This window comes from Pleurodeles waltl, chromosome 3_1, assembly GCF_031143425.1.
Source record: "Pleurodeles waltl isolate 20211129_DDA chromosome 3_1, aPleWal1.hap1.20221129, whole genome shotgun sequence".
Taxonomy (NCBI): domain Eukaryota; kingdom Metazoa; phylum Chordata; class Amphibia; order Caudata; family Salamandridae; genus Pleurodeles; species Pleurodeles waltl.
Window position 1 is genome coordinate 519,762,782 of NC_090440.1, and position 22,815 is coordinate 519,785,596.

At 43.4% G+C, this 22,815-nt stretch overlaps 1 protein-coding gene across 1 annotated transcript in view; it reads left to right on the plus strand.

Annotated features, from left to right (window-relative positions):
* CERS3 (ceramide synthase 3) overlaps positions 1-22,815 on the plus strand; it is a 242,590-nt gene that overhangs the window by 192,305 nt on the left and 27,470 nt on the right. Inside the window, exons 5-7 of the mRNA XM_069222784.1 lie at positions 7,720-7,770; positions 10,340-10,432; positions 16,281-16,409. Coding sequence (XP_069078885.1) covers positions 7,720-7,770; positions 10,340-10,432; positions 16,281-16,409 — 273 coding nt within the window. The remainder of the gene's footprint in view (positions 1-7,719; positions 7,771-10,339; positions 10,433-16,280; positions 16,410-22,815) is intronic.

The window sequence follows — 22,815 nt, forward strand, 5'->3', positions numbered from 1 at the left end:
TTCCAGGTGCAAGACATGAGACGAAGCAGTGTAGGGTCATAGGATAAGGGGTTAAGTGTAACCCAGAAGTCCAATCTGACTTGCTGCAACCTTGAAAGGATGTTGACTGCACCACTAACCTAGCAGCAGTTAGATTTGTGAGGATACCTTGTACACGGCCATGGTAATGGTCGCGTCGCTGATTGATACTGGTAGCAGGGAGATTATGGACATAGAGAGAGGATTACAGACCGAGAGAGAGAATAAAAACCATGAAGGCGGTAAGCCACCATATGTACACACCACATGCATTCCATCTACGCGACATGGGGAGAATTGGACAGTGTGGATGAGGGTTTGGGAACCTAGAACCATGACAAAATGTCTGAGAAGATAGAAGTTGAGCGGGGCAAGCCTACTGGAGTGATGGGATAGTTGTGCAACAAAGCTGCAGACAAGATTTTTATCTTCAGATTTTGTCACAGAAAAGGAAGTCGAAAATCTCCAGCCAGATGAAGCAGAGGGCTGTAGCTGATGACAGTTCCATACGTTTGTATATCCCTTTGGTGAAAGACCACTGAAACAGATTTGCTACTGTGGAGAAGAATGTAGTGGGAGAAGCTGCAAAGCAATCCCACCAGCGATGCACCTCGGGTGGATAGGTGAGCAGGTTGATCAGTCTCCTCCTGGTTCTCCGAGCACTTTTTAGCCACATATTATCCAAGTCCTCAGTTTAGCAAAATGTCCTTCTGGGCACCTTTAGCACCTCAATCAAGGGTCCTGGAGTGGATAGAGACCTCTTGGGGTTTCAGGCCCCACTCAGGATGGGTCCAGGTGCAGTTTCAAGATGGTTGGAGCCTGTTTGCCGCTGTGTCTCTGAACAGAAAGCCAGCAAACTAGCCCTTCGCATTCATTCTGGTTGTTCTGGGTGCAGGTGTAGATGCAGGGCTGACCTCTGAGGGTTCAAGGCAGGCTCCAGGCAGCAAAACAGTCTTTTCAGGGACAGCAGCAGTCTTGCAGTGTTCACAGTGGGTCACAACAACAGGCAGTCCTCTGAAAGTTCTTCTGCAGGACCAGTAGACAACTTAAGAGTGGTCTGAAGGTCCTATTTTTATATCCTTCTCCTAGAAGGTGGGAGAAGCATCTGGAAACGTTCTTTTAGTGCATTGCATTTCCTGACTCACCTGCTCTGCCTCCAAGCCAGCTGCAGTGACAATACAGGGTTGTTCGGCATCTTGTGAGTAGGCAGTGCACAGTCTATTCAGGTGCAGGTTGGGTGGTGGTCAGTTACACTCCACCCCAATCCTGCCAGTTGATAGCCCATTGTGGCACACCTAATCCCTCCAGTGTATGACTGTCTGGGAGACATTCACAAAGTCTAATTGTCAGCTACACCCAGTCATGTGACCAAAGACAGGCTGCAGGAGCAAAGGGCTAAGGGAAGGAAAATGCCTTCTTTCTGAAGTGGCATTTTCAAAATTGTAATGGAAAATCCAACTTTACCAATAAAAAGGGGCTATCCTTACAGTTACCAAACATGACTTAGCTATCTCCTCTCATTTAGGAATTACAGCTTACTAAATGTAATAAGGAAGCCACAATGTTATCATATGGGAGGGGTAGTCCTCACAGTAGTGAAAAACAAATGTGGGAGTTGTTCACTACCAGGACATGTAAAACTTAAAAGTAGATGTCCAACCTTTCATTTACAAATCATGCTGCCCTATGGGCTACCTAAGGCCCACCTTATGAGTCACTCATATGTTTTAAAATTGGAATTTAAGACTTGCCAGGGAGTTCAAATGCCAAGTCGACATGGCAATGTCACACTGCATTCAGGCTGCAGTGATAGGCCTGGGAAACGTTTTAACAGTCTACTTTAATGAGTTGCACAGTGAGTACTGTAGGTCCCTTAGAAGTATTTAATGTAAAAGCCCTGGAAATATTGTATTCCTCTCTACAAGGGGCTTACAAGTAAATTAAATATGCCTATCTGGAATATGCCAATCAAACCATGTTTAGAGGAGTGAGCACAAGCACTTTAGCACTGACCAGCAGTGGGAATGTGCACAGTCCTAAGGTCAACAGAAGCAAAATTATAGAGAAAATGGAAGCAAGCAGGCAAAATGTTTGGGGTAAGACCACTCTAAGGCCCACAGGTCTAACCGAGATCAACAAGTCTGATTTCAGGGGAAGGTAGCAGAAAGACCAGATTTAATTTTAGTTAGGTTGTAGACATCCACCAGTGGGCAACTTCCAGACTGTCTGGCATGAGGTAAGTGGTTTCTGGCTTAGATCCCTGACTGGGCGACACACCAAAAATGATTTTAGTGTCATCTATACATGAAGAATTTTGTTCTGAGCTGATGCAACAAAAGCGCCAAACAGGGCAAGTAAATGTTGAAAAGGAGAGTGGAAAGAGTAAAATCATATGGGACACACCTATCCTTAGAAGTAGAGAGAACATGTGGTGTTGACATTATCTGATGTCAGCTAGGAATGATTCCAACCACTTACACCTTTAACGCCTATGTCCGCATTATCTAGGGTGTTGAATGCTGCAGAGAGGTCCAAGAGCAATAAGACTCCTGGACCTCTAGCATCCATCAACCTCTGCAGGTCATCTGAAAATGAGACTGCTATTTCTGTACTTCCTCCTGGGCGAAACTATGCTGGTTGGTAATCAAAGAGGATGTTAGATTCCACGTAGTTCTGCAATTGAAGAAACACAGTTCTATCTAAAATCTTCAACAAAATGACGAAGTGAAATGGGCCAAATGCTGCCATGATCCACAGGGTCCACGGAAGGATCTTTCAGTAGAGTTCAAACAAATGCTTCATTCTAGAAGAAAGGTATTTGACCAGTAAAAGGAGAATGGGAAAAAATAGTCCCAACTTCAAAGCTAAGGGACGATGCCAATTGTTGGAAGTATTTGGCAGGCAAATATCTAATGGTGAACTTGATGGGTGTCTCTGCTGGATCAAAGCAGTAAGGCCTGATTTAGAAATAGATACAAACTGTTGCACCGTGGTCATAAATTCTTACGGTAGTTTTGATGGTGGTTTACTCTTTTAAATTGTACAATACACAGGCAGTGAAAGGAGGTTTCATCCTCAATGTCTTTAGTGATGTTAGAGATTTTTTCAATAAAAACTGATCAAGTGGAAGATGAAGGAACCACAGGGTTAATCACAATGGGTTTATGCAAAACAAATACTGTTGTTTGCACACTACATTTTAATACAGTATTCTTTCACTAATGTATACAATTGGAATTTTAGCAGAGGTTTATAGGATTTAGCCAGTGACTTTCGGCTTGTTGAAGTTATGACCTTCTCTTAGTGAACTTATCTGTAAACCATACATTGATTTGTCTGTAAATCGATTTGTCGATAATTTTGAGCAGGGATTAATTCAATGCATGTGTCAGTATCATGAAGATTTACATATAGGTTACAAGGACTTAGATTTTCCTATTAGGTTGCATGAGGCAGAGATTTGATTTACCATGTATTTGCGGGCTCATCTTGAAGAAACAATATGATTTTCACAAACATTTTTTCAAAGATTTTTTTTGAGGAAGTGGAAGTGGAAGTAGAAAAAAAAGATTTGCAAAATGATCATACCAAACCGTAGGGATCAGAGTTTTAACTTTGATTGTTTTTCAATGTGAAAAAATGGAACTGAATACATTTCCTTCAGTGTGGATGGGCAATGTGAGTCGAGCCTTAAATAAAACATTTCCAGGGAGTCTTTGGGACGGGTTGTCACATGTGACCTCCTAGACTGAAGCAGCGGCCTTACGGTGGCAGGGCTTTGATTTCTTAAAAAAAAGTACGTTTGAAAACTCCGAGTCTAGGTTATTGATCTTAAGCCTGAACACGATTTTGAATTTCAACAATGATCTGTTGTACTCCTCTCCCATGGGAGATGTGTGTGTAGGAGCCTTCATACCTATCCTTACTCTTTGCTTTTTCAGATCAATATCTATAGGCAGACATTCCTCTCAGCATGCACGATTGTCATTTAGGGGGTATCAATGCCTTTCTGTACTCAAAAGGAGCAATTCCTAATGCCCTGGTGGGCCTCTTCTTATAATATATATTACTTTTTCTAATTCATTTTTAAAGAATTGTAAACCTTGCCACTGTCCCTCTGGGCCTGTGCCATGATACCTTTGAGTAGATGAAATTAAATGGGTATACTCTTTACTCCACTGTCATAATACTCAATAAGTCTTTAACATATTTGAACAAAACCTAAATCAACCAGCAACCCAATGGAACATTCTAAAGATCACTTTCTAATAATGCTGTTAGTTCTCCGGCAGTAATCACAGCCATATTATTAAGCTATAGATTGCCATAAAGGGACTGTCTTTGTCAACTATGGCAAGTGTGCGTTCTGCACTAGTTCCCTTGACTTTAGTCTTGAATACTTCTTATGCTACCACTTCAGTTGGATCTTGCGTAGACTGGAGGCTTATTTAGAACCACTAAAAGTCATACCTTGTTTATAGGACTGGTATTAGCAAGTTAGCCGGCCTTTTGATTTTATTACTATATAGTGTTTGTATATATTTTTTTACTTACGCGCAGGGGCTTTCAGCTACCCCTTCAGCCACTGTTATTGGGACGTTCATACTTGTCTTCCAGCTACTAAAGCATGAGGCATTGGGTCAGCTGTCTTCAGCCATTGGCTAACTTCAGTGTGAGTGATGGCACGGTATTCTTTTACAAGGAGTACTCCTGCGCTCAAAGCAATCTCCTTCTGTGCTTTGCACCGTGGCACCCACAGCTCTGCCAGCGATAATTTTTCACAAAAGAAATAACACAACGAGCACTGACAAGGACAAAGGACTGGCAGCCAACACCAGACCTCTTGGGTTCGCTAATGCGTCTTTAATTAACCACTCAAAAGTATAAACTCCATTGTCTGTTCTTGCCTTGTGCAAGGTGTCGTACTATTACTGTACTAAGATATACCTTCGGGAGGTGCAAGCTTAGTAGTGACCAGCAGAGGGCTCGTGACCTCAACATTAGTATGTGTGTACTGCTGGGTACCCCAGGTTCAAGTTTTCAAGAAATGACCCAAACTAAGAGCATTCACCTGGTGTATAAGTTTTAAAGGAATTTCTGAAATCACAGAAGAGCCCTTGCCTCACAAAAAGTCACCGACTTGTAGAACTCGTTCCACACTTTTTTATTCAAAGTTTACTAAATAGAGCACGATCATCACTTTACATGGTATTAAACGAGAATAGCATTACATTTCCACATAACTGGGCCCAACCAGACACTCTAGACATGGTCAAGGGTTACAGAATTTACACAACACTTGCTCATGGGCACATGACACGCACGTGCAACACTAGTAGTTGTCACATGAGGTGCAGGACAATACGGTTAGGATATTACCCAAACTCCAAGTTATGGCTCTCACCAGGCTTCGTAAGCCATCCGGTCATCTAGTCCCTGTACCATCCCTTTCTCTAGGTACATTGTTCAGCAGGGGGAATAGGTAAAAATCTCTTGGGCAGACCAGCACAAATGTGGGGATCGTACTGAGGGACAACCCTCACGTAGTTCCCATTCCTATGGTACCAATTCTAGTATATTGCGGTCTCTGGAAGGTTAGGAGATGGAACTTAACCTACAAAAGGTAAGGAGCAACATGACTGACTCACAGCGTTTGTGAATCTAATGATGCTATGCATCCCTCTCCCAGTCACGATTCCCCTTCTGGGATCCTTAACTCTGTCTCTCTGGGTTTTTTCTGTACAACTACAACCTCCAAAATGATGGAGAACAGGCTACATCAAAGAATCGCCCATCAGGCTCAGCATAGTACCTGCCACCTAGGTTCTAGAACTACGGCGCAGGACCTGTCCTGAGGGTGCACTCCATTTTCCTCCAAAACCGACCACACGAAATGCAAAACACTATCGTTTGTTGTGCTCCCCAAGGTCTGCTTTCTCTAATCTACTCACCCAGATCATGCTTTCCAGGCAGACTTTAGTCACATCCATGCCTGTCTTTCTTTTATTTTGTGAAGCTATCCAGTTCAATGAAGGTTGCAGTAAAGCTGACAATCTTTGTTAGATTAGATACAGTAAGATGATAAACAAAAGAAAGGCAGAGTGCTGTGCTGGTTTATAAAGATCTTGCAAAGTTTGAAATTGTTATTTGCAACATCGAGTATTGGAGGAAACATTGGTAAGAGCAGCTCAGTGTGGCTAAACTACAAAAAATGTACAGAATTCCCCCATTTGGCCCACGAATTCTGCATATCAATAAAAAATTCCAATATACAGAAGCTGTTCACCCTGTCGCCTTGAAGACTCCACAGTAAAGCCACCCCTCATCCCATAGATTGATATCCTTCCACTTACATAGGTCCGCACCTTCTTTCATACTCGATGTTAGGCATGCAGTGAATTTCATCTTAAACTGCACAGAGGAATCTGTTATTTTATTCAGATTTTCACAATGGTTTATTCATCACAACAACTGTTTGGCTTTCATGCACATTAATTCTAAGGTTCCCTTACTTTTCTGGCTTTCTGTTCCCTAGCTTGGCATGCCCAAACCAACCACTGAGACAAACTGAAGTGGATAATGTTAACATTTTGTAACTACAGTGCTATGATTCAGCATTGAGATTGTAATTCTATATAGTACAACTTGGGGTCTTATTATCATGGTGGGAGGAAGGGGTCAGAATGTGACTCTTAACAGCTTTGCACTGCAAGTAAATCTAGGGGATCTGCAAACCTCAACACTATTGCTACAGGTAAGTAACTAGTTTCTTCCACACCTTCTACCCTTTTCTTCAGCATGGGCACAATATTTTTTTTTAGCATGAGTATATTATTGGTACGTATGATTTTGGCTGAAACAATTGCTCACAGCATTAAAGACTAATAAATAAGGAAAGCTGCTGCAGAAGCACTTTTCAAGTTTTGCATAGTGGTGTTTTGACATGTTATCATTTAGTAGAGTCAAAGAGGCCTGCAGGATTGGACAAGGACGAATTGAAAATTGAGTATATACTCACGAAAATGGGGCAGGAGCTTCATTCTCTATTGTGTACTTGGCTGATGCCTACAGCACTACCTTGAGTAACAGGCACTTAGATACCGTAGGGATTAAAAGATGTTTTGCCCTGAAGAAGGCCGGAGGACTCCTGTTTTGAGAATAAAGTTTCCTGGCAAGTACCTCTGCGACAGCCAAAATATGTTAGCAGTTTGATAAGGGATCCATTATAGATCCACTAGATGCCCCGATATAGTTGTACCTTTAACATTTTATTACCACACTGGTACCCAACTGACCAGTAGACGACTTACCTAGATCTCCCTACCCCAGGAGGAGCTAGTTCTCCCTTGGAGTTATGGTTGAGACCGCCAGGTAAGTATCATCTGATCCCAGTGGGTTAGACTAGCCAATGATGAAGCATGCTACTATCAAGTGGTTGAGGCTTTTCCATCCGTAAAGGAAATGCTCCCTAAAGAAGGGGAGTACTCATGGTAGCTCAGCAGGCATCAGACAAGTACACAATAGCGAATGAAGCTCCTGCCCATTTTCGTGAGTATTTGTTATGGATTAGGAGTGAGTGAGTGGGTGAGTTGATTCTCCTACCTCTCTGTAGTGGATTTTGTTTAATGGAGTATGTCAGGCAAAAGCAGAGATTGAATTGATCATATTTCAATATCACTGATAAGATTTTGTTGTTTTCAGAAACCTTGGCTTTATGAAATATGGCTCGTGTGGGAGAATTATCCTAAGCAGGTGAGTTTGTTTTTATCAGGATTGCATCTTGGTCGCCACACTGGCATAACAATAGCCCCTGAAGTGTGTGGGGGGGCGGGGGGGGACTGAGCTCCAGGAGGACCCTCAGCACAGTAAACTGTGCAAAGGTGGCAGACTTCTGCCTGAGAGCTCCTGACTGGGTTGGGGGGAGGGGCCCTCAATGTACTTTGCGGGGGGAAGGGCTCAAGTTTTGTTACACCACTGTGTTTCCAGCGTGTGATTGTCCATTGAGAGTGTTGTACCATGGCTGGTTTCTGGAGCCCACACTAGTCCGCTTAATTTGTATGGAAGAATAATATAACAGTGAATGCGTACAGCATTTCAGTCTTTATTGTAAAGCGGTTTAATATAGAAGGCTATTTCGAAAGAAGTAAGAAATGGCCGCCAGGCAATATTTTCAGTGCTACATAAAAAATACAAATAAATAACTCCATCAGTTAACAAGACTTCAACTGATCTGAAGCGTGCCCTAAGCTGTACCACTTCGTTCAACAGGAGGAAGGATTTGGTGTTTGGATTAGATCTCAGCTGGTACTTGAGAACTGCAATGTTAGTGCTACATAAATCACCTATAAAAGAAGCGAACATTATGGCGAAACACTGCCGTCAGCACTTTGTTGTTAGACCGTGTAGCCCGAGTTATCACTGTTGCATGACCTGATAAGTGACAGGAGCCACCACGGGTGCTGTCCTCTAGAGGTGCCCAGGCAGACAAGGAAAGTGTTCTGGGTTTGGAAAACGTACCTCCAGGACAATTCTGGGAGTAGGCATCCTAACCCTAGAGCGCACCTGCAAGATACATGGGGGACCCCAATGCTCTGGATCCATTCAGGAGCTCTCCGGTCAGGTGCCCGCCACCTGTGCGGAGTGCCCGAGGGGACCCTCTAGAGCTGCCCCCCACACCGCAGGGGCTATTGTTAGGCCACATGCCCAAGTGTGGCTTACTCCGTTGATACAGATTACTCCGTAAATGACCATTTTCAATGCAACGGGTGTTGCATTTGTTCGAGTTAGAGCTATTAGCGTTGTAAAACAAAACGCAGCGCGATCGCGCTGTGTAAAATGCAGTGCGATCGTGCTGCGTGGAAAATAAACAGATAAAGTAGTCCGGACAACAGGCTGAAAACATCGAGCCCCGTATGTTTTGGTACTTTACCGGTGCTGTGTAGGTGGGCAACACACCGGAAAAGGCATGACGTATGCAAGCCTTTCACAAATGAAAGCAAGCCGATTTTAAAAGGCAAGCCCACAAACCAATGTAAGTGACTGACATGGCATGGGCGTGGTTTCAAGCCCAAAGAGAGATTACAGAATGGAAGGAGCACTTTATGCTCGCCCATAAAAAGGTGGCATGACATTAGGGTAAAGGACTGTGCAGAGAATCCACAAGTGAGAGAGAGACAAAGCAGCTAAGCACCCCCTAGAAGCGAAATGCAAACAGAAGAACTGGGTTACACAGAACTTGTATATTTATAGAATGGTAACAAGATGTAGACTTTTATGCGCAAAAATCTGAAATCGGTAACCTTAACTGATCCACTTAGTTGACTCACTGAATGGACTCTGAAAATATCCAAAAGCTTGATTGAGGCACTCGGTGTAGGTGCAGTACTCAAAGACAATTGTTGAAGGTTAGGGGTCAATAAAAGCCACAAACTTTGCAAAGATGATGTAAGGATAATGTGTGTTACATCACAAAGGGCCTTGCTATGGCTTGGTCTGTTGCCAAATGGAGTTGAGACAGATATGCAGTTTTGGGCTTTGGTATCTTCTAGGCAGTGGTGTCCATAGGCATGATACGAGGGTTGGATGAAGAGTTGTATCTCCACGCCCCCCACCATCAAAGTAATGCATCCTTTGGCCAGATTGGGCCAGCCATTACAGCTCCTGAATTATCAGTTGAGCCAAGGACCTCTTAAATACTGGCAGCTTCTTTGCCTCTACTCTTGCACGGCCAAGAATTCCTTCACTTAGGACAGCCATTGTACATGCCTAGCATAAGGAATCCTCAGGGAATATTCCCGTGGATTCAAATTGATGAGTGACATTAGTCTTTACCAGCCTCACAGACAAAGTGAACATATTTGTGTGTCCAACCGTGACTTGGGGTTCTGGTGATATTATAAAGTACCAGATGGGAGACCAAGTGGTTTGTAAACATCATTAGAAGCACAAAATCCTTATGTACGCCAGTTACACACATCTTATATATTTTAAGTTATGTTTAATAAACAACATGACTTTCTGTTGAGTAAAAAAAAAAATCCAGAATTTACGTAAATTATGTCTTTGATCACAGGTATGGTGTAATTCTCTGGGGGATAAAGGTTTTGAAATGCTAGCTATTTGTGCATTACGAATAGCCAAACAAGATATGTGCACCTATACATACTTCTTAACTTATGTTTATGTACAGCACTGTTTAGGTGGACATCTACAAATGTTATTAAATAGAGTGATATTTTTAAGTCATGCTCATTAGTTACGATGCTGATGATGTTGTACTTGAAACATGATTAACACCACACTTTCTCCATCCATTGTCTAGTCTTACCTGCCATCCCAGTACTGGTACTACGTGCTGGAGCTCAGCTTTTACTGGTCCCTGCTCTTCAGCGTGGCTTCAGATGTCCGGAGAAAGGTAAGTGTCCCATCTTCATCTGGGTTAAAATAAATCTGTAGACTTTCCTCCAATCGATAACTAAACAATTTGTTCCATAACCTTTAAGGCTGTTTATTTCAAACGTTGTCAACAGAGTATATGAAAAACCTGCAATTTAAATGCAATAAATGCAGTGCTACTAAGCCTCCACAACTGCAATGCAGGTTCAAAGATCTCAAGTTATCTCTGGTCAGGTGTGAGTAGACCACCCAGCCCTGTTGGATTTATTTCTTTATAGTTAATGGAAAGATAAAACCAGGACTGGATGAGTAACACGCCTGACATTGAAGAACATAAGATCGCTGCACATGCTCAGGATGAGCAATGTACGATGGAGACCTTGGTGGCCTTGCCCTGGCATGACCATGCCACAACAGTACTTGAAAGCTGTCTTGAGTTAAGGAACTGAGTGCCTAGGGTAGCGGCATAGGTCCATCTGATAAACCAGCACGTGGATAGTGGGCCTCAATGTATCGCACAGATGCTCACTTGCAAGACTTGAAAGTTCTGCGCGGTGCTGAAATGGGATGGCATTACACATCATTGTCTTTGGTTATGGATTGAGATACTGAGATGCTGGCAGATGACAAGCCTGTTGCCCACGACGTGTTTATTTGCAGTTTGGGGCATGAACACCTCTCCCAGTCTTTCCTTTGACCACCCTTGCCACCGTTTACCACCTTCCATTCTGCTTTCATTGCATGTGGTTCTGGGTAAAGTTCTCGACCTCAAATAGTCTCCATCATTACACTTGGGGGCAGTGGCAGAGTAAATGGTTGGGCCTTGCCCGGTTCCCCCTCCCTGTCTCCCATTTTCCCTAATACATCAGCATCTCTCTCCCTCATTTCCATAAGGTCGGGTGTAAAACTGGAAAGTTGAAAAGCATACACGGTATTGTAGCAGCAGCAGATCGCCATTCCACGTCTTAATCCAAAGGTGATTGATTCCATGTTTTAATCCGATGTGATTTTGTTGACCAAAGACAGGCATTTCAAAGATTAGTAATACACAGATGCTTATTTTATTTTGATTACTAACCTTCAAAGATGTCGATTTCGTGGAGATGGAGAATAAATAAAATAGAAGAAATCTGCATATATTGCAGCAAGCTCCTGCTAAAGTCCGCAGCACTTTGCAAATTGGAACTTGTACTTCCACGTTTTCTAATATAACTGTGGGGCTAAAAGTCTCACGTGGAAAGTGCTGCAGTCTCAAAAGGATGGGCTGGCTGAAGCACAACATGATGGGCAAAAACCAAACGAACAGCCACTCTGTGGTTGCTATGATTCCAAGAAAAAGGCACAAACTGAACGCGTTGCCACTGTCTCTGTGACTTTTGTCAGCTAGGCTGGGGCATAGCTTTGAGATGAGCCTTGGTGTGTAATTCCACCCATGGAAAAATTTGCATAGTCATTATCAACACGCAAAATGCACTTTCCCTGAAGAGGATTGAGGTGGCTGCTTGGTGTGCTACAGACACCACGTTTCAGTTAGCCAAATTCTGCCTACAAACAACGCTGGAACCTCCTGGATTAGAATAAATTCCGGGGACAAGTGTACTTTATTTGCCAACTCTGATCTCGCGCCTTGACTGCTACTGCTTTATTCTGTCTAGCTTTTGTAGAGAATGTATCTACTTTTGTGTGCAACCCCCCCCCTTAATTTTATTAGAGCAAATCCTGCAAAAAAACAACATATGACTATGAAATGTTCAAGCAAAATTTGGGTTTGGCCAGCTGTCCTGGATTTTCACTGGTTGTCCTGACAGATTTTGGGAAATTTAGCTTATGTCGCGGTTTTTAGGTAGGGTTGACTAAAAACGGTGGGCGGTGCCTTTTTATGTTTTCCAAAAACAGGGATAGTTACCAGCTGTTATAAGAAAGCAATTTAATTATTAGACTTTATAATGGCTTTAAAAATTGCATTTTATTTAGGTTTTTAGTTCCTCTGCTGTAATTGAATGCTGATGACCACTGTCATTCCGTTCACTCTGTTGAAGTAAAATTTTCGTCCTTTTTCTATTTTTGTGAAATGTCCCAGTTTTTGGCTTTAAAATTCTGGTCAGCCTAACTTAGGGGATTTCTAAAACCGTCATTAGATTCCTATCTTTACAGTGTAAACAGTCTGGTTGCAAAATACCTTTTGTGGGCTTTCTGAGAAACATACAGCCGGCTTAGTGCCCGCCTAGTGCTTACCATTGGCTGACTTTGTTATTTTCATTTGCCTACTTCTTATTAGAAGGCTTCCTTCTTCTTCTTATGTTTGCCCTTCCCTGGGACACAGTCTCTCTACCATCCTTTAAATTTGTGATATTCTATCCGTCCACTGCGAGCAGAAACTACTTTTTTCCTTTTGGCTAAGCACTCCATGGGAGTGCATGTGTTTTCTAGCACGCTCCCTTGTATGCTTCTCCCCCACCTAATACCCATCTCCAAGTTCCGTGTTACTCTGTGCATTGTGTGCTGCTTGCTATCATGTTCTTCTTGCTGTCATGTACTTCTTCCCCAATAACCTGCCTGCCTCTGCTATGATGCTCGCTCTCTCGTAGCCACATAGCATAACTGTAAATGCATTTTTTTATTTACAGATCCAAATAACCATATTTGATCGGTAAGAAAAAAAAATAGTGACTGCATTATTCAGTAGGCATACGCATGTGTGGTGATGCATGCAAGCACATACGTCTCATCTTCATGCATGCATGCACCTAGGGAATAGCTCAGAAGGGTCAGTGTGCCGTTTTCCTTCCTTGTGTTTATTGGACAATGCTATGCAGCATTGGTAAAAACATTTTGAGTTCTCTGGAAGCTGCTCAGCATGTGCAAAAATATTTGCCAAATCCAGTAGGTTAATAGAGCAAGACCCATTAGCTTTGCCAATCCTTGATATTCTTTTCACTGAAACTGTTTTTTTTAATTAAATGTATTCTTTCTACACTGTGTGAAAATAGGAGCTATTAAAACAATGTGCCACACTTATTGCACCTGTACTAATGTACAAGATTGAAAAATTAAAGATTTTTAAAAATACATTTGTACCTTATTTCTTTTCACAATAACGCATTTTCCTGATTATGAAATTGGGAATATTGGTGTCCGCTTGCCACACTCGACCTCCTGTGTATTCCTTTGTGATTCGAGGCCTGTGTTTGATTGTATAAATCTCCATGTAAGGCCTATACGGCTCTCGATTCTCACCTGGACAATTGATAGGTCCTACAGATACAAAATAAAGATTCTGCCCTAGCCTAATCACCGGGTAACGTTGCCTCAGTAACTTGATGCTCTAAAATAAAAGGTTATAACTTATCACATTATTTGTAAAGACTCCAACACAGAAGCTGATTAGTCACAAGGTTGAGTTTACTTTAAAGGAGTAAAACGTCCTTTCCTGAACACACTTCTCCAACCCAGAATTTCCTCATGACTCAGTTCGACAACTGTTTCTTTCCCAACCCTACTGTTCGCTACAAATTCATAAATTCAATGGATGTGTCCTAATGATGACAAGGTTAATCGATATTCTGCATTTGACCTGTAGCTTGGGTAGGATCAACCTTACCCACAAGAAAGCAAATGGCATGAAAAAGGATAAACATTACATCCATGTTCTTAATTCTGACAGGAAGTGCGAGGGAAGGGGAACATTTTCATGAAAAAGAATTTCAGCGAAAGTGTAAGGTTCGCCTCTCAGAGCTATTTACTTTTTGTAAAAGAAATATTTCTGTTAGCTCTTCACATAAATAGTCTACACAGACCCGGCTTTGTTAAAGGACCGATCTGAACCCCTCTTATGTACTAAAGGAAAACCTGTGTCTTTATTTACAATTCGCAATGGGTATTCTGAACCGCTCAGAAGCTAAATAAACAAACGCTCATACATGCTAAATCCTCAGGCTTTGGAGGTTACACTGCCCTACTCTTAGCAGAATGACCCTGTGAAAATAAATCAAAATAGCTTTCTTCTTAGAAATTTCATAGGTATGCCTGTGTCACTGAGCAATTGCAGAAAGGTTTGGTGTTAATATTGCCCTTCAGGCTGGATACCTTGCTGTGTCACACTGATGATGATGGTGTGCTATATTCCTCTGTAACTAACACGTTTTCCTTTACCAAACTGGCCTATGCTTATTTTATGCACCTTAAGTGGTACAAAGGCTGATATGGCCTCAACAAGATGACACACTGGCCTGTCTCTCTTGAGAGTTGTCAACTTACTCTGTCATTAGACGTACCTAATAGGGCATTCTCTTATTAGGCCTCATTGCTCTTCTTGATGGGGCATTTAAGCCATTATCTATAATCTCCTAATATATAAATACACTTTTGTGCCTTGTCGCACCAGTCTACCATGTGTCCATTCCTGTACTGAGTCGGTCTTTATCAGATCTCCAGTGGCTAGCAATGTCCCATTTTGCGATTAATAAATGCGTTGGCACCTGAAGGGCCTTTCAGCTCCTCCATCAAGCCCAGAAGGGCCATCCGCCACCTGTCTACCCAGATTCCTGGAAGAAATTGAGTGAATGTGCTCCCAGTGGTCATGGGTATAGTCGAAGGTACCCGGCTCAGCCCTGCATTTAAGGAAACATCGATTAAGGCCCTTCTTGATATTCAATAGTCTGATTTGGCTTTATTACACCTTATGCATTTCAGCGGAATTAATCTCAGCCGCATTTATATTGCTAGGACCCGAGGAGCCATCTTTGCTTCAACCTAATCTGCCTCGTCCAAAGGGCCTACATATTCCCCCCGTTTGTCACACAGTGCTAGTAAGAGATCAGGCGTGTTGGCTATTAGTATATAATAGAGCCTCCATATACCCCTCATTCCAAAGATGCTTATGTGTTCTGAGCCTCCAAGGGTTTATAATCTGAGAGGCCACTAAACTCCCCTCGGTGCACTTCAGGGAATGATGCAGCCGAAGATACAAATAAAACAGTGAATTATGCATACTATATGTTTCTACGAGGTGAGAGCATACACTTTATAGGTTTATTTTTACAGTTTAGATTTTGTTCCAAATGCTGTCATACTATGCATAGTGGCAGAACAGACTCTCCTGTTGGATTCTTGACAGGTTTTTGCTATTGAGATGTTTATTACATAGGAAGCCATTTTGCTTTGTTTTTTTAGTAGAAAGAATATTTGACTTGAAAACTAAGTGAGAATTGACAGCATCAACATTTGTAACCAAACCGTTACGTTGACTCGTCTTGTTTCTAGAAGGCCATCAACTATGCTCAGTTTTGGGGAATGACAAAATGAACATAAAAAAGTACCTGCCTCGCTGCTGCTGTGCTGCCGCTCCTTCTTCCTGGTCACAGGAGGCACAGGCTCCCAGCCTGCCCTGCGGCCAGTCCTAATGCCGCATGATAGCAGCGTTAAGATTGGCTGGAGCGCCCTGGCTGGGTGCTCCCAGGCAAACTAGGAGCCTGTGACTACTCTGTCCAGCCTGGTAACACTGTGCCGGGCTGAAGAGAGCACAGTGTGCAGGTGACGACCAGCTAAACATACATGCGCACTGACGGGGGGTGGGGGGGGAGTGCTGTGTAAGCCCCCCCCACCATCTTTGTCATTTCCCCTGGCCCAGCCCATTTAACAAGGAAACAATAATAAACACTGGTTCTGTTGTGTTACAAAGCAACGTTTTCTCACATTTAATTGTAGACTTGTGTGATTTACACAAAGGTCCATTATATATTTTTAAAAGATAGCTTCAAGTCAAAGTGTTCGCCAAACATGCATTTCAAACAAATGTTAACAAAATATTACCTGCCATCCATTTCCAATTAATTGCTTGTTGTTTTTGTTTCCATTCTTTGTTTCAGGATTTTAAAGTGCAAGTAATCCATCACTGTGCCACCATTTTTCTACTCAACTTCTCGTGGTGTGTCAATTATGTACGCATTGGCACACTGACGCTGCTGGTCCATGACACTTCCGATTTCCTGATGGAGGTACTGTGATGGCAGCCAATTGTTGCCCTTGTTTTGTAAGCTGTTTTCAAATGTTTGCTTTGTTAACACAGTCTGGTTAGATTGAAGCCACTCAGATAACGCAGCCAACTAGTTTGCTAAAGATATCTTGGAGACATTCAGAAACATTCTGCCCAGTGTTTACCATTGGCTTTGTGGTTTGTAACTTACATTTTCTGGCTTACTATTTGTTAGCTTTATTTGTTTTAGGCTGTCTAGGTTCAGTTTGCCCCTCCCAAGAAGCAAAGGCTTTTCACAATACCTCTCCTTGTGTTCTTTTAGGAGTGCTTCTTTTTGTAAACAGGTCTGTAAGTCTTGTTCTCATATTGTCACCTTTGTTGTGCATTCACACACACAGGACAAATGTCAGGTCCTGTCTTCTGAGGGAGCTTGCGGTTTACTTTTCTTTATCTGACTTCAAAGTGAGAGGATTCATGTGACAGTCCTGCTGGATACTGGGGATAGAGGAGAGGGATGTTTCCCTAGCACACATCAATTAAATGAACTGGAAGTATTTCAGAAAAGTACAAATTAAGCACTTTGTTTGTTAATTTGGAAACAAATATTTTAATATGAACAAAACAAATCAGTACACTCGGTGATACCATTCCTACACGCTATCCTTTCTTGCACTGTACAGTTTTATTAGTACAACTGTATGTCTGTGCAAACCTAATGGTCATTTTAATTGAAAATATGTTGTCTATAATGGCACTGTGCTACATACTATGCATACTCCACTCTATGCCGCTCCACTCTACTCTGCACCCCTCCATGCCACTACACTCTGCTCTACCCCACTGCACTCTGTGCCGCTGTACTGTGCACCACTCCACTCTACACCATTTCACTCTGTGCCTCTCTACTCTGTACAAATCTACTCAATGCCAATGCGCTTTCCGCTGCTCTAGTTTGTACCACTCCAGTCTAGGCCATTCCACTCTGCACAACTCCATTCTACGCCGGTCCACTCTATGCACCTCTGCAACCTTGCACTGTGTGCCATGACTGGCACACTTTATTCCTTTACTTTGTCGCTCTACTCTATGCCACTGCATTCTACTCTGTACCACTCCACTCTACTCTGAAACAATCCATTCTACGCGCCTGCACTCTACGGCACTCTACTCTAAACCACTGCACTCTATGCCACTGTACTCTACTCTGCATCACTGTACTCTATGCACTACTCTGTCACACTATGCCACTGCACTCCACGTCAATGCACTCTACTCCACTACATTCGACACCACTGCATTATACGCCCCTCTACTCTGCAACACTGCACTGTCTGCCAGTAAAGTCTGCACTACTGCACTGTACGCCATTGAACTCTGCAGCAGTTCACGCTACCTACTATACTCCACAACACTGTGCCAATGAACTCTACACCAGTCCACTCTATGGCACTCCACTGCACTGCATACTACTGCACTCTACTCTGCACAACTCTACTCAATGCCACTGCACTGTACACCACTCCACTATATGCCACTAAACTCTGCACCCACTGCACACTATGCCACTCTAATCTGCATCACTCTGTGCCACTACATTCTACGATGTTGCATTGTAAGTCACTGAATTCTATGCTGCTGCACTCTACGCCAGTTCAATCTATGCCACTATACTCTGCAACAGTACGCCAATGCACTCTACACCAGTCCACTGTACTCTACGGCACTCCACTGCACATCACTCTGCACCTCTCTACTCAATTCTACTGCACTCTACTCCGCACCACTGTACCCCGCACACCTGCACTCTACGCCACTATTCTACACCAATGCACTCTACACCACAGCATTCTATGGCAATCTACTCTGCAACACTGCACCCTACACCACCAAACTGTACCCCACTTTGCACTACAGCATTCTGTGCAGTGCACTCTACACCATTGCACTCTGCAGCATTTACTTTTTCACTGCACTTTACGCCACTGCACTTGTGCTCTGCACCACTCTGTGCCATTCTGTTCTGCACCAGTCTACGCTCTAAACTCTGCATCAGTGTACTTTACACCACTGTACTCTATGCCACTCTAATCTATGCCACTGCATTCTACAATGCTGCATTGTATGCCGCTCCACTCTACAACACTGCACTCAACACCGCTGCATTCTACACCAATATACTCTGCACTCTATGCCACTCCATTCTGTGCCACTCTACATGATTTCACTCTGTACCACTCGGTTATACAATACCATGCCACTCTACTTCACCCCTCACCATTCCACTCTACAACACTCCACACCACTCTCCTCTATGCCACTAATTGAACAACAGCCATGCTGGTGTACAACATGCCTAAAACACACTGCACCCATGCCAAGTTTGTCAGGTCCATGCATGATTTGCTGCTGCAGTCCAGGTTTTTTTTTCAATTCTGGGACTTATAGTCTTGTTTACCTAACTTTAAAGGGGGGGAGCTTTGTGACCTATCCTGCCAAAGCATGGAACAAATTACACCCTCCTCTAAGAGCCATGCCCAATCCTGTTACCCTTTAGAAAGGAATTAAAAACTTGGCTTTTGTCTAAGTAATACTTTTCTGAGCCCATTCAACAGAGCTAGTGCCAAGACGCCTCCAGGTAATTGTGTGCTCTAACACTTACTTTAACATAACAGGACTACAAGTCCTAGACTTCAAACTGGACTTGAGAAGCACAACGTGCAAGAACCTGGAAAACTTGTCAGCTGTGGCAGTGGCAAAGCCAATAGCTCTTGCAGAGGCGAGACCTATTTGCTTTTCCAGTGCTTGTTTTTGATGATCTTGGTCCACACAAGGGAATTTCAGTGTACTGGAGTAAGTTTTCTAGTCAGACTGCGAACACTTGGCAAAGGTGTTGTGTGACCCTAAGTTGCACTTGCTGCTAGTCCTAAAATTTTAGACAGCCCCACTCTGTATTCCTGGACTTGTAGCTGCACTTAGTACTATAAATATGGGCCTATAAATGTCACATATGAAGTGCTGTTGGCTAAAACCTGTGGTGGAAAGTGTCGGGCGTGGCATGGTGGCAGCTGTGTAGTACTTCCTGGGTGCTGTAAGCAGTTAAACTACATTGCATCTAATGCACCTTGCACCCCGAGTGGGCTATGTGGCATGACGGGGAGAAGGGAGGCCTTTAAGAGTGTGCTTGATGTACCCTTCTGAAGAGAACAGGGCTGTGCCTCACCCCCTCCTGCCAGGTTCTACTGGGCACCGAGCCAGTGCAGCTGGCACACATCAAGTGCAGGGCCGGAAATGCAGCAACGGAGGGGAAGGGTGGCAGATAAAGTCCCATGTGATGTGCAAATTTACTCAGCCCTGGAGTGACTCACTTCCACGCTGGGCACCCACCAAGCATTGAGGGCATGACTAGTCAGTGGCGCTTTTTTCAGCCTTTTTCGTTTGCTTAAAGCAGCCCTGCTCGCAGTCGTTATTTCCTGCTGAGTTTGCACAGGGATAGAGCTAGGGGTGTGGCAAGGGCACCGGCCCCCTAATGCAAGCAAGGGATTCCCCCGCCACCCTTGGTTTTGTCGGTGCACTTGCCCACATTCTCAATGTGTTTACCTCTAATATTCAGGGATAGTGTTTTCAATATTGTAACACAGCAGCAGCTCACTAATATTACTGCAAGTACTCTGACACACCCTCCTACTTCTCACATGTGAGGTCCTGTTCGGTTTAAAAGAAACTTTTATCGATGTTGCATGAAACATAAGCACAACATTGCTCTGCGCAATATCTGTAACAGACTCGCACACATCACCCACATCAAAATAAATTGAAGGGGAATGGTATTTAAAAAAATCTGTTTAAGAATAATTAAAAGTCATCAGAGAAAGACTGCAGAACGGAGCTGGTTATATAAGGGGGGGGGGGGGGGGGAGTTGAAACGCTGGGGCCCTGGGCCAGAGCCCACTTTGCCCCTACCTTAAAATGTCTCTGCTCAAAGACAGTGGTCAAACATCAGGCTATGTCTTCTGACAAATTGTTGCTTATGATTTTTATCTTGGGGATTGATGTTTACAAACTCCTCTCACTTTGCAGTCCGATGAAGAAAAATAAAGTGAATTATGTGACAATCTTGCTAGGGTAGAGGTAGTGCAAAAGGAAAGTCTGTAGGATGTTGTTATTTTTTTGTATCCCAACAAAGTGTAAATACCTGTAAATGAACTGTACACATTCAACAGTTTAAAAAGCAAAAGGGAAGCACATTTGTTATGTAATTCTGAAGTGTGATGGAAACAAAAGATTTTAATAGGAGAAAAACAAATCCAGACTCATTACTTGCAAAGTATATAATCTTTATTGTGTGGTTAATTATAAACCATTCCAATTTTGGTAAGAACACACCTGCAGAATGTAGTGGAAGATGGCTGATAGGAATAGATGACTGCCCAGGCATGCCTGTGCTTAGTTAGTGGCCCTATCGGAGTGATCTGAACAGAGGTGTACACATGCTTTAATGCATTGCTTCAAGTCGGGTTGCCTCCTATTGGAAGCCCAGAGCTCTCTCACGTTTATGATGCTTAGGCAATCATGATACAGGTGGTGTAGTTGCCTAGGGCCATACGTTTTAATCGTCCCCCCATAATAGCGCCTCTGAACAGCCACCCCTGGCAGCCCTTAATTTGTGACATAGATATAGAAAAGCTGCAGCTCTCGTGGCCCGCTGAACATAGAGCCTGAGTTTCAGCAGGCAGAGGATGAACTTTTAGATCCTGGGGACAAGTTTGTTCAGGAGTTTGTAATATTTTCCCAGTAGAATTTAACTACTGTAGAACAATGATGGAGTAAATGTTGCCCTCATATCTTCCTGGGGGAGGGGGGGAGGCTTGGCCCCCCTCATCATGCTTGATAATTTTCACAGAGGCATCTGAAGGGCCAAGGCTTTTACTTCAACTTCCTTGTGTTGCCGAACCTTGCATCAACAAGGACTCCCAGATATTTGTAAGAGTGATCCTTTGTGGTCTTATTTCCATTGAAAGACCAGCCGACCCCGGGTATAATTTCCTTCTAAGCGTTTCAACTTTAGTTTTCTTTAGGTTTACCTCCAGGCTGCTGGTTGTGGTTTAGGAGCGCAGCACGGTTAACAATCGCTGCAACCCTACTCTTTTGGAGCTAAACAGGTCCAGGTCATCTGCATAAAGCAGGTTGCTGATGTGCTCTCTGCAAATATTTAGGAAGTGGCTGTTAATGGTGTCAAGGGTTTTAGAACAATAAGAAATAAACAAGTTGAAAAGGAGGGGGGCAAACATGCACCCCTGCTGTACACCCCTCATGGTGGGGGTTGTTCTTGATATGGAGGCACTGTTGAATTCCGGTGTCAGATTGTAACTGAGTGATGGACTCCAGTAGTTTGGATGAGATGGCATATTTCTTTATTTTTCACTAGGGCTGGGTGCATTTTTTTTTATTCCACCAGCGGGACTGGAGGAATTTAGTAATTCTGCGTTTCTCTTGTGATACGAAATTCCTAATAAATTCCCACACTCCCCCAGCACTGAACTCTCTTGAGCAGCCCTTGCTGGCTGGGGTCCTCGCTGAGGAACCAGAGGATGGTTTTGTAGGCAGCCACCAGCGCCAGAAGGTTCATCTGGTTATAAGCTCCGTTCTCTTGATGATGGGTACCCCCCACGGACCGCCGTCTATAAAGAACATGGGTCAGTCAAACAAACATGCGGGCTCCTCAACCAATCAAGACTTCGGAATTCCATTTGCCGCACTAGATTTGCTGGGATTGAGCTCCTCTGATTGTGGTGTTGCGGGCATTCTTTAGACGTTGTATCATTGTGGTAGAGGTGAAGGCCTCGGCATGGTTATAAGACTGGGCAGCGTTTGTAGCCGATTGTGGGAATTTTACAAGCAGTCGAGTGATGAGGTTTGTCCACTCATCGATTGTTGAGATGTCACCTGAGTCTGCCCCTACACTGAGTCTTGTGAATTCAGCCATGATTTTCCACTGATGTCATCTCTCCACTTGACGCGCCTGAGGTTATCGGTGTAGTTGCCCTTGCTCGTGACACAGGCTGAGGTGTAATAAGACAGGCTGGAGTTTATTTTTGTGATCTGGAGGCAGTGATCACTGTGCGCGGAGCTATGCAGTAACTTTACACTAAGCTGAACATTTCCACATTGCATATAGAACAGCTGAGATTAGAGTGAGTTTTTCCCTCAGTTCTTGACCAATTTGGGGGGGGTGGTGTCCTGTGGGAACCAGCCATTTAGTACTTTAAGGCCCATTTTGCTAAGCTGCAGGACCAAGTGTTTCCCCATCGGGTTTTGCGGACACTTCACTTGGAGATGCACAAATGATTTATATTTACTGAAACCCGATTTCCACCTGTTATTTATGTGCAATATAGTTTTATCAGCAGAACTGTATATCTGTGCAGATT